This window comes from Wolffia australiana, chromosome 2, assembly GCF_029677425.1.
Source record: "Wolffia australiana isolate 7733 chromosome 2, ASM2967742v1".
NCBI classification, from domain to species: Eukaryota; Viridiplantae; Streptophyta; class Magnoliopsida; order Alismatales; family Araceae; genus Wolffia; species Wolffia australiana.
The window spans coordinates 3,490,959-3,503,874 of record NC_135836.1 but is presented as its reverse complement, the minus strand read 5'-3'; the positions used below and the strand labels follow the sequence as shown (position 1 = coordinate 3,503,874).

At 32.6% G+C, this 12,916-nt stretch overlaps 1 protein-coding gene across 1 annotated transcript in view; it reads left to right on the top strand.

Moving 5' to 3' along the window:
* The window catches only part of LOC144716543 (Protein prenylyltransferase superfamily protein), a 34,061-nt gene extending 32,146 nt beyond the window's left edge, over positions 1-1,915 (top strand). The window contains exons 18-20 of the mRNA XM_078591687.1: positions 761-877; positions 1,326-1,478; positions 1,579-1,915. Of these exons, the coding sequence (XP_078447813.1) occupies positions 761-877; positions 1,326-1,478; positions 1,579-1,662 (354 nt within the window). The 3' untranslated portion in view covers positions 1,663-1,915. The remainder of the gene's footprint in view (positions 1-760; positions 878-1,325; positions 1,479-1,578) is intronic.
* The last annotated feature ends 11,001 nt before the right edge of the window (positions 1,916-12,916 follow it).

Here is a 12,916-nt window from a genome sequence, read left to right as displayed (position 1 = left end):
ACTCCCTTCATAAGGAGCATAATTATGAAACTTCCTATAGCAGGGAGTCATATGATCCGTGGCACCATAACCCACAGGTCCCAGGATCGAACCTGGCTCTGATACCATGTGAGAAACAATGTCCAGATTGCTCACGGTCGAGCTTCCTCAGCAGAGATTTGTCGGCTAGGGTTTTGGAGAGAAAAAGGCTTACTTCCTTAATTCGTTCCCATAGTCTTATGGGTACACGGTGGGCCCCACTTACCGGGCCTAAGACATTTATACATAGAAAGTACTTAAAAGGAAATACAAATAAGATAAAAGGAACATAAAGAAAATAGATTAGCTTGATGAGATCCCTTGCTGACACATAGTATTTCATAGCCTTCAACTTGCACTGAATGTACTTTTCTTACCATGTCATTCATTTTCTTGTACTCATACGTATTTCCCTCAATCCAGATACTTATGTGCATTTACAGTTAAGCATAATTTCACTTTTCGTATCATTATTCATAGTTGTCAACTGGCGCTGAAAGTACTCTTATTTTTTAAAACTATTGCATGAGTTTTCCTGTAACCCAACATATGTTTTCATGGTGGCAATTCGTTTGTGCGTGCAATTATAGTTTCAGTTTTTTTATTTTCGCCTTCACAATTATGACGGATGCTCTTTTAGCTCATATTAAAAAGGTTTCCTTTGGTTTTTAATTGATGTACTGCTTTAATTTGCATGACGAACAAATTGTCTTATGTTTCTCCGGTTTGGAGTTTTGAATAGATAATTAAAAAGGGTGTCTCCAACAATGTGTGGGGTTTGTACGCGAGGTGGCATAAAATCAAAGGAGACCTTCCAATGTGTGCTGAAGCATTCTTGAAGCAAGTCAGATCATACCAGGTATCACATGGCGTTTTTTGCTTTTTTCTTGAAGAAAAATTTGGCCTTATTGTTTACTCATGCATTTTTTATTTCTATTAATTGCACCATTTATTGTTTTATTTTTTTAAAGCGTTCGAGTCGGCATGCAACTAATTTGAGAGTGTTCTCCATTATTACACGCGTGATCGATTTGGGGAACTAGTCTAACTACCTTAGCTGTTAAAAGTAGTGCTATTAGTTTAATTTACCTTTATTATAGGCACTGACATCTATTTTCCAATTCCCAAATTCGATAGGTCCAATCTTGAAATCTGATAATGATCGGGTTCCAATCTAATAAGATCAGTATTTCCATCCTTTGGCCAATCTAAAATTTCGTTTAATTTTATATGCATAGAATGTGATATCAGCATTCCAAAGTTCATCTTTTTTCTTTTAATCTTAGAACTTTATTTCATCATCTCAGGGATCCGATTTATGGCGCGACCGAGACCGTTTCCGGAAGTTCGCTGCCGCCTCTTTGCAACTCTGCCGAGTTTACATGGAAATCGCTTCATCCACTGGTCAGCGCCGGGAGCTGTTTACAGCTGAGATGCATTTAAAGAATGCCGTGAAGCAGGTCAGCCTATATTTTCTCTGGGAAGAAAAGATTCTTGATGTTAAAGAGGAGTGGGGGAGGAAGGAGTATATTAATGTTAAGATTGACTCAAAATTCCCAGGGCATTGACTTTGCCGAGACCAAGGAGTTTAAAGATCTTGAGACCTGCCTTCAAGAAATTCGAAGTCGAATTGCTGAGCCTTGAGGAAGAAGGTAGAGAACAGGTTCCCTCTCTGTATCATTATACTTTTTTAGATTATTATTTTTTAAGATTGTATTTTAAAGTATATGGGTCCCATCATGTGCCTAAAGTTGAGGATCTAAATTTGGGCATAAATTTAGTAGACTAGGGGTTGTTGAAGTTCAATGGAATGGCCCTCATTTTTTCATTTTACTTAAGAGTGTTGTCGTATTAAGACAAAACTATGTTTCAAATTTTTATTTCTATTTCATCATGATGACTGATCTCCTGAAATTATCTTTTGTGCTTTTTTAATAAAGAGTATGCGTCATACTCTATTGCTATATTTTTAAAAGGGGGCAGTGACATTTATGAACACAATTTTTTTTTTTTTTGAAAAGTGATTTAAGGCGGTCACCCGACAAAGCGGTAACCACCCGGTTTATGAACACAATTTTGAGTGACAGATAAATATCATTTTTCTATCCGACAATATTTTGTTATTTGATGCCTGAACGGTCTTCTGGAATGGGAAATATTACACTGTTTCGTGTATTTATAATCACTCTAGATGAACAAAACATATTCAAACTCAATTCATCATTTTTTTCGTGTACTTATGATTACTAACTTACTTTGTCATTATCTCTTGTACTATGCATGATCACCTTTACTAGAGTCTATTTCATTTAAGTTTTGGATTGAGATCCATAAAGATGCATTTTACTGAATAATGCAATGTAAGCAGTTGTGTCTCGTCTTAACAGACTGATATGATTTAATTAGGTTAATTTCCTCTCAAATAGGAGTTATTGGATATGGTATAAACAACCATGTAACATTGTTTCATTACTTGAGATATGTGAAACTCTCATTTATCTTCTGCAGAATTTATGGATTTTCTTGATTGGATATGAGACAATATCCATGAAACATGTATTAACATTGAGCCTCCAAGGTTTGCAATTAAGATGTTGGTGTCTTTCACCAAAATTGAATAATGTGATCTATGATTATACCTGTGTGGCTAGTACTTCTAAATGTCAAGCACTTTAAAAATGCATTTTTGGTATACGGGTATGATTAGTAGTCCTAACTGTGTGCAACTTTGTGATTTTGGCTTGCATGATTGTAAGGGTCCTATAGCTACTTGGAACTATTATTTATCCAAACATTTTTTCATAAATTTAAAGAGCAAATAAAACCTCAGATGCTAAAATATGTGTCAAAGTTATTGCCTCTTAACATGTTGCTTAGAGAGTTCTAATAAAAATATGAAACAATAAGTCAAGTAATAATTTTGTTGAGTGTGGTTGCTTACTGTGCATTTTTTTTTTTATCATTATAGATTTGCAGATTTTACATTCATAGTAGAGAGACACAGTATTGGATCGTACGTGTATTGATCTATTAGTTCTAGGTAGGCAACTTAGAAGGCATTTGATGTATATTGACTTTGTAATAATAAGTTAATTCTAAGGCTAGAGGATAATAATCTGCTTCGTCTAAGTGTACTGCGGATTCAATGCATATTAATTATATACTCTCTAAATGCCTCAACCTTACTATTATAATTCTTTGATCAATATGCTCAGAGAAATACTGACTCTTTTCATGCATATCTTAGGAAATATTATTTGCATAAAAATATAGTTTTGTTAAAACAGATTTGCAGTGTAACTATTTGGATTTTGTTCCAGATCAGTAAACTACGTAAATTCGTATATTAAGCCAAGTAGTTTCAGTACTTGTAATTCTACAATTTCCAGTATATTACAGGAGCAATACAGAGGAGGCAATTAATAATGACTGGGTTCCTTGTTCCAGTGCTGTTTCTTCCCATATTTTCATGGTTTTTTTTAAAAAATATTAGTTGTCTAATTTTTATACATTTTATTATTTTCAGTTTCCTATTAATTTTACAACTTGTCAGAGGTTTTCCAAACTAATTTTTAAACCTTTTTTTATGGCTTGATAAGTAATTAGTCTTAGCTTGGATATAGCAAGCCGTCCATGAAGATGATTGGATGATCAAGTGGCAATTAATGCACGGAATAAGGTGTCGTTGATCCCCTAGCCAGGATGGTGGACATGTAAGATAAGACATTCTCTAATCTATTACACATCACTCCTTGCATGAATGAGAATTAGGATTTAATGGTCAAGCATACGCCAAGTCACTTATGAGTCTCACGCTGATAAATGATTATACTTACATGATAATATAATATGGTAAAGGTTCCATGCAAGAGTTTACGTACTTTTAATTATGTAATATTTTCCTCTTCAACTTCTCTAAATTCATCTTATTCTCAATCTTCTACTTGACTGATAAAATTATTTAATTGAGTAATAATACTCTTCCCGTTATCGTTATTATTAAAAACTCATGTCTGTCCAATATCTTACATCTAATATCTACAGCATAAGTATTATTATTATTTGAAAATTCAGTTCAGATTATTTATAGTATTGCACATAATACAATAATACTCTAATAGTTTAAATTATTTTTTTAATAATAAAGTCAGACTAATTTGTGCAGTTTTTGGTATTGCAAATTCAACCAGTTAGTTCAAATACTCTCATTGCATTATAAAACAAATCACGACCTCGTAGATGGCCCATTGGCCGTCTTTTTTTCCTTATTTATTTTTACCCATATTCCTGGCCTTAGAATCATGTTACCAAATTATCTAACTTCAAATATTTATGTATCATCACTTGAAGCCTCACATATCTAATACATGGAGAAAGAGCCATCTGACTGTGCGCCCATCATAACCCACAATCAAACTCCAAGATATTAACGTCTCCAGGGATCTGCACTTAACTATCAAAGGCAGATTGAAAGATATAAGGATAAAGTTATTGAGAGAGAAAAAGGTTGTAGCATTATGCAGTAGTGGGGATGCAGGTTGAGGAATTTTCAAGCCAGGAGATAACAAATGGCATCTTCAGACCAATTCTCAAGGAACCTCTATTAGAGAAGGTCCCCACAGAAATTTCACAATGTATCCAAATCTCTCTACCTGCTGAAACATCTCTCAAGATGTCCCTCTATTTTTCGTATCTCTGGAGAAACTGGACAAAGGAGAGAGACAACAGATACTCTTAGAGACAACAGATGGTACAAGTAAATGTCCTCATATGCAACAAAGGTAAAACTTAATGAATAAATATGTTGTTTTATTTTAAGAAACTCTCTATTCCTACTCAAAACCCTTAACGATAAGGCTTCACTTGCATGCTAGTTTTCTGCATTAAAATGTGGTGCCTTCTTCCTGAACACCCTCTTGCCTCTAATATCTCATTTCCTGATATGAATCTCCACCAACTCTTGTGTTTGGTCTTGTCCAAGATTGTGTGGTAGTAAGACATCGCTTCCAAGTGTTTTGATTTTTTTATGGCAATTAAGTGCATCCTTGAAGGACATAATGATGCAAATAAAGAAGCGGCCACATAATCATCAAGATGAGCAAGCAACCTCATCCGAAGCCTTTCCCATCTAACAATTATACTATCGAATTCATGGCAGTTTCATTAAAATCTCCAACTTCAAGTTCAACATAATCACCCTACTCATCAGACAGCTTTACAATGGTACTTTCATCGTGAACCATGTCCCTTGTAAACAGAACATTCTTTGATTTCATATCTTAAAGCCAATGTCCCTTTGTTCCCCTTCTACACATCAATAAGGTGTGCTTCTTAGAATTGGATAAAGCTTTGATATTCCATCCATAGGTATAAAGGTATAAGCTAGATATACAAATATAGGCAATGTGTAATAGTCAGCATATTTTCTAGTCCACACCTTTTCAATAACTTTTCTTTCAATAGCATAATTTGTTGACCTATTGACCAAATAAACCACCATCTGAATTTCATTTATCCAAAACTTTGTGGGTAAGTCTGCATTCAAACATTAAAATATTTTTATATTTTCAGAAATGTGGTTCATCCATTTTGGTATGTCACTTTGATGAAATGTTTCTTCATTGTAATATGACGATAAATTATGATGCTCACACAAAACTGATCAACTTCAGAAATCTTTAACTATATACCTTTTTAGATTTCTAAACCCGTGGTTTTCCTGCCCATCTAGTTCTCCACTCATTCTCAACATGTCTTGAACAATGTAAAAATCTCTAACTTATGCTTGAAGAAGTAAAAGTATACCTTCATGAAAAAATCATCAACAAATTCATAAAATATCAAGCACCTCCTCTATTTATCACATCAGCATGAATGTAAGCTATAACATTGCTATTGCCGTGCTTTGCAACCTTGAATGTCACCCTATGTCATTTGCCCACGACACAATACTTGAAAATGTACAATTTTCAAGCTCTCACCACATGAAGTAGTCCTTATGTGTGTAGCTGTTCATACTCATCTCGCTCATATATAGCCCAAACAGAAGTGTCACTAGAATGAATCATCCATCATCAGATCATTTGGTGTAGCAACTGCAGACTCACATATCATAATGCTCACTTCAAGCTTGTAAATATTTGATCGTGGATGTGTCCCTTTCATCACCATGAGCTCTTCATTACGAACATCATTCACAACCCTAAAAGTACATCCATTGGCCTCCAAATAGCTGATATGGTATATGTCATAGATTCCCCCAACACTTAATCACACCACCAAACATGCAAAAAAAATATTTAGCATAGAAAATATTCATGTAGGACTTAAACAGTAGTCAACAATCAGCAAAATGACCTAAATGATAGGAGAACCCAGAATCATAATTCTACTAGTCTACTATTTCATTTTCCTGATCCAAGGTAGCATATACTTCTCCAACACAACCTTCCTCAAGCTTATCACATTAGCAGTGTTCGTGTCTTCAGCAACTGCCTTTCCATTCTTCAATTTCTCCTCAAGTTTCCTTTTTCATGAAACATATGAAAATTTATATTCTTCAACTAGTTACTCCTGGACTTGGACTGATGATTGCTCTCTCCTGACTTTCACTTCTCCTTTTTCCTTGTGTATTTCTATTCATCTCATAGACTGCCTCATATGAATATTTTCAACCTCTTTCACTCGCTAATAATAATCCATCAAGGTTGTATTAACATATTCAAGTCCTGGTGATTTTACTCCATGCTACAAAGCCATCGCAAGGTAATCATAAGTTTAATGAAGTGACACAAGCATAAAAATAACATTATTTTTGTTAGAGAACACCTTCATAATATTCATCGGATATGTAAACAACTGATTAAATAACTTGTATGAACATATCGGTCAGTGTCTCCAAACATGTGTATCTGAAATAACCTTTTCTAAAATGTTAACTTTCTCATTATCAACTTTGAAGAAAATTGCTTCATTAAATTTCCCAATTTATTTTGGGGTCCTTGTCACCAAGAACATAATAAAGAGCACAATCAGATGAATATGAACTGCACATGGATTCATGATGAAATGTGTGACAGTTAGACACTTGAATATCATCAGTTCTTGGCCCATCAAAGTTTGACATCAATTCATGTTGGACTAACAGATAGTACATCCCTTCTCACAAATGGTAGTTTGATGAGTTCTCTAGCATTTGAAATTCAATGCAAGATGATGACAACCCCATATCAAGTCGCAATAAAATACCGACTAGTTATGATACCTCTTGTTGAAATAAATCCTAGGATGATATGATAGATGTGAAAAAATACCTCTTTGGATAACATGACGACATAATAAAGAGGTATTGTAAACATGTTTTCATCACTGACATGACATCCACATCCTCAATCTGTACCGATGGGCATTCACTTGTCATATGCAGAAACAGAAACTGTTGCAAGAGCTTCCAACCCAAGAACGTAATCAGCAGAGAAAAACAAAAGATAAATAATACTAAAATAAGGGAGATAGGGAGTTAAAGATGAAAGAAAAATCAAGGGGTGAACAGTAAAATACTTTTTCATCAACAGAGAAAATAAAATAACCAAAGAAAAATCAAGGTATGAATAGAGGAGCAAAAGTCCGAGCGGCTGTAGTTTGTGTTCAACTTCACAAGGGGGTAAAAACCCTCTAAATAGGACAAGAAATGGAGCAAAAAGGGGATATGCTTATGCTTCCCTCTTTTATGGGCTGACAAGTCAAGCCCCCCTTTCCTGCAGTTTATTGGTAGGGGGTTATCACAATGCCAACAATATGCATCTACACATTAATAGATATTATTATTTTGGAGGCAGCATCCATGTCTGCTAAGCCCACACAAGAAATTGTGAAGATCTTGAGCATTGGCAACCTGTTTTAGGAGACGAACCTTCTTGTGAAGATCAAACCATATTAGACACCACCATTTACAGTCTCCCCACCTTATCCCCTACTTATGTTGCCTTCTGGAAAACCCCTAGGGAACAATTGATAGACTTACAGTGTCTTAGAAATAAGATCTTATTTTCCTTGTACCGCCCAAGTACTACAGCCTTGATGACCTACAAAGATTTTAATAAAAATCTTTTTATGCCCATTGTTTCCCATCACTGTGCTTATTTAAAAAATTCTAGTGATAAAATCATAGATAGTTGATCATGTGAAATTTATCATTCCAATGATACTAAAATACATTATCAAAAAATCATAACTGATAATCTGGAACATAATGACGATGAATATCTCAAAAAATACTGTTTTTTTTCACAAAAAAAATAACTGAAAGGTGTACTAATTATTCATGAACAAATTCTAATAATGTTTCAAAACGTATCATAATCATTTTTATAAGGATTGAAGAATGTAATTTTGTTTAAAAATACCATTTAATCATAAAGTTCATTCATATAAACATACCAAAATAATTAATGTTTTGAATTTAGTGATAAAAATAACATAAAAATAACTTACATTTTTCAAGAAAATTAGTTTGAGAAAAAATGAGATTTAACATATGAGACTTTTAAAAGTGCATAAATACAATAATTGGAATATAAATAAATATATATCCTGTTATATTTAAAAAACTTAAAACATCTTTGGTCAAATAACTAATGTGTTCACATAGAACTTTATGTCTTCTTATTTCCCATTTTCTGAGAATTTTGATGGGAATGAGTAATAGCTAATTGATTAGGTTGTAAACTATAATCTGAAACATTAGTTGATTAAGCAAATCATAATGATAATCATTGAAAATATCATCTTATCATTTTACCAATTACCTTGTTACTTGAAATGAATAATACCTTGGTACTCGAATGAGTAATAATATAATCTTATTAAGTTATTTATAGTCTCGTTATTTGGAAAAATATTTATTTAGTTTTATAGGGAAGATAAGGATATAGACTGGTATAGGGCTATTTATAGGTGAATAGACATTTTCAGTGAAATTAATTTTATATGATTCGAAAAATGAGCGTACCATTTTATTTCAGCTACATCAACATTATTGTATGTCAAAATCACAAAAATAAAGGGCCAAAAGAATTTTATAAATAAAGGAACATATTGAACATAAATATTCCACATAATCAGTACACGAATCAAATATAATTCTAATACTGAATTCAAAATATCCATAGATGAAAAGTGTACCTCAAAATTTTTGTTTTAACATCCCAAAACGCCATCCTAGATTTATCCGAGCATACTTGGAAACAGACGGCTCAATAAGATAACATTAAAACAGTTCATGATTTCTAAGATGGTTTCATATTGATTTAATAAAAAAGTAAAAAAGTTAATATTATATTGCTATTTTAATTTATTTCGAATTAAATATGCATCTAATGTTATCATAGAAATGACCAAGATAAAAAATACTCGAGAGAGCACCTGCATAAGGCTATCATCTACCCATAAAAAATAAAATTCAGAAATATCAGTTTTAAGCACCAAATGAGAGATTAAGGTTTGGTTTTCAACCATAAAACATTCATTTTCAACCATTAAATGCATATATACATGAGTAAGATTCTAATTGAAGCTTATATATCTCCAAAATTTTCATAATATATAAAAAAATCTCTAGAAAAAACATTTTCAAAGAGTTCCCATTTATCAAAATAATATTTACACTTTAATGTTTTCTTATTAGAGAAACAGATATATTACTTTTCTCAAGGAGATAAGCCCTCATGTAACTAGTAACTGGGGGTCAAGTACCAAATTAGAACTACGTTTTTAGACACAAATATCCTATGAAATGGAACCAAGTGCTAGGTTAAATAATGATAAATGAATTCTAGGTTATATTAATCAAACATTAAAACTAAATAATGGATACATGTCTCATTTAATGTGACGATGAATTCAAGGTTAAACACAGTAAAATTTACTTTAAATTTATGTTTACCTTGTTTTAATAGCTATTATGTTTTTTATTTGAACATCGATGATATTATAACATAGAAAGTGAACTCAAAGGGATATCAAAGTGATGGAAATATAGATGGTCAGAAGGTCGATTAAGCATTCCAACATTGTTCAACATTCATTGATACACCATATTCACATAGTGCACATGTGATGCTTATAGCAAAGGCCATGAATACATGATATGAATAAGTGAACTACAATGAGATCATAAAATGGATATCATTAATATTTAAGCATGTTTTCTAAATATTCCTATTCAAAGGAGAGTCGAGAAGGACATCAAGATATAAACATAGAATAATCCTATCTAGTCACACCCATTCTAGATCATCTTAGCTCATATGCAACAAGAAGTTCACAAAGTTGATTGAATGTCCAAGATGGGATTACCCTCTAGTACAAGAGGAGATAGTTCAATAAAGACAATACAATGAAGTCTGTTTCCAAGGTAGTGGAATATTAGAGAAGAGTTCCGCAATGATTTCCCCCCGCATCAGTACTAACTACGATGACCTATTAGGGTTTAACATTTGACCATACCCTACGTCCTCATAAGAGCATCTAGCGAAAGAGGGACTATACGCTCACAAAAACTAATAACAGTAAGATTCCATGAGAGAGTTGGTGTACTCAATTATTTTGAAGCATGAGGTGTATCTTGGCACCCACAGGGTGGAAACTAAACCAATCAATTGGGTCAAATCAACCCATAATTTAATAAGGTGAAAATATCAAGTAATTGAGACAACATTCTAGGTGTTGATGGAAATGTCTAAGTCCAAGAGAAGATTTATCTAATATTTTTATGAAGAAATAAAATTATCTTTTTTTAAGAAAAAAACAGAAAAATAGTTGAATAAGATGAATAATAGTTTATGGGTATTAGTTATTTTAAGATAATTTTATTGCATATTACATGCAAAGAAAATTGCAGAAAATAAATTTTAAAATACAATGATCACAATATGTTTGATAGAATGCCTGAAAGAGAATCTTAACATTTTTATGTGATATTCTTGGTTTTATCCTAAGTTTTATGCATACATTCATAGAACTGGAATTTATATGAATCCTTAAAATGACTACTAACCAGATTTTGTTCTCGTCTGATGGTCGCCGACGGCTCTGGACCGTCATGTTTAGTGTGTTTGATTAATAAATTTGCATGTTTAACTCTCCATAAATAATTAAAATTTTGAAATTCAAGCATAAAATGAGATAGAGGATAATATGAATCATGTATGTTAAACCTAGCACAAAATGATGATAAGTGTGATGTAAATGCATAATAAGAATAGGATATACATATACAATTTAGGATCTGCTTAGATGAGTCCAAAACACAATATGGATGGATATATAGGATAATACATTATGGCATATGAATGCCCACTATTTTTATATTTAAATACCTTGAATATATGAATATGGAGCTAAATGTGGCATCCACTTTTCGACAGTTTAACAGTAAAAAAATATTTTGGTATTATCATATTATCATTTTAAAATCTTAGTAAAATTTCAGTTCTAGTTCAAGATTATATTAAGAATGCATGTTAACCAATTATGTGTCAAAAAAAGGGTATGACCATAAATTTTTCAGTAAGCTTTTGTACTCGCATCAATCTTCACTGTAGAGAGATGTAAAGTGACTGAGAAGATGGATTTCAACTAATGCAGCACAGCCAATAGTCATAGAAATTGATTCCAACTTGTGGAAGTAATTTGATAGATTTAAAGTGCCAAATGTTTTAAGAATGTTGTAAGGCCCAAACTCTCTGATTTCCTTCTTTAATCCACTATTTCCTTTCACTCTACTTTTCAAATATTAGCTCACCAACTAATTTGTTCACAAATTTTATTAGTATTTTCTGTTAACTCTGCCCGTTATAAATTCCACCAAAGTAGGGACATGCTTTCAGCGAGCGTTGTCTGATTTTGAGAGCATCCCAATGTCAGCACCCAGATATTATTTATTATGCTGTATACTATGTTTCTCGATAACTGACATAATTCTAAGAAAATCGTACCATTTGAAAAGATTCAGAAACTTTCACATTATATCACAAAATGTATGTCCTTCAAACAGGAAAAAAAACACAATAAATCTTGAGCTTACTGTAAAATAAAAGATTCTTCTGATTAAATTTATTTCTAAAAATTATGTATAAATATTTCCATTTTTTTCTTATTAACTATTATTTATCGTACAAGGTTGAAGTTAGGAATTCTAATAAAGATACTTGGTATGTTTTACTCATATACTTGGGACTACATGCTCCTCTAATGTTAATTTTTGCTTGATAAATCCAAGTATCAAGTAGAAGTTGTTAACTGCCTCCAACTCCCAAGTTCCGTTTCTTCGAGCCATTTCATAACTCTTGTTTGCACTGATACAAGCCACCCGATAATTATTTTTTATTCATCAATTTATTGTATTGCAGCTGCCACAACGTAAAAGACTTGAGATCAAAAAAGACCCAACAAAAGTATGTGTTTAAATTTGTAATTTAAGTGTTTATATCCTATTGTACACCAAGTATCAAAGGACTTGATTCACCATTTTGTAGAGGAAAACAAAAAACTCTGCATACGAAGTAGATAAAGTTTAATGTGTGATGAAATCAACAGAGGATGTTCGTAAACTTAATGTATACAAGTGTGCCACAACTGAGGACTTGATTCTGTCTCTATTGCATGAAATATATATATACACTATCTTTACACTTTAGCCCAGGTGCTTCACTAAAACTTAGGTAAAGCTTGTGTATAAGTGGCACAGTTGCTAAATCACATTCAAGAAAGTTTTTTTCCTCTCATATTCAAGAAAAATATAGGTAGGGATAAGCAGTGCTGGAGACAGCCCGAGGATCGATCCAAAAGTGACAATAGCTGATACAAGCCTAAGGACAGACGTTGAAATAGAACGGAC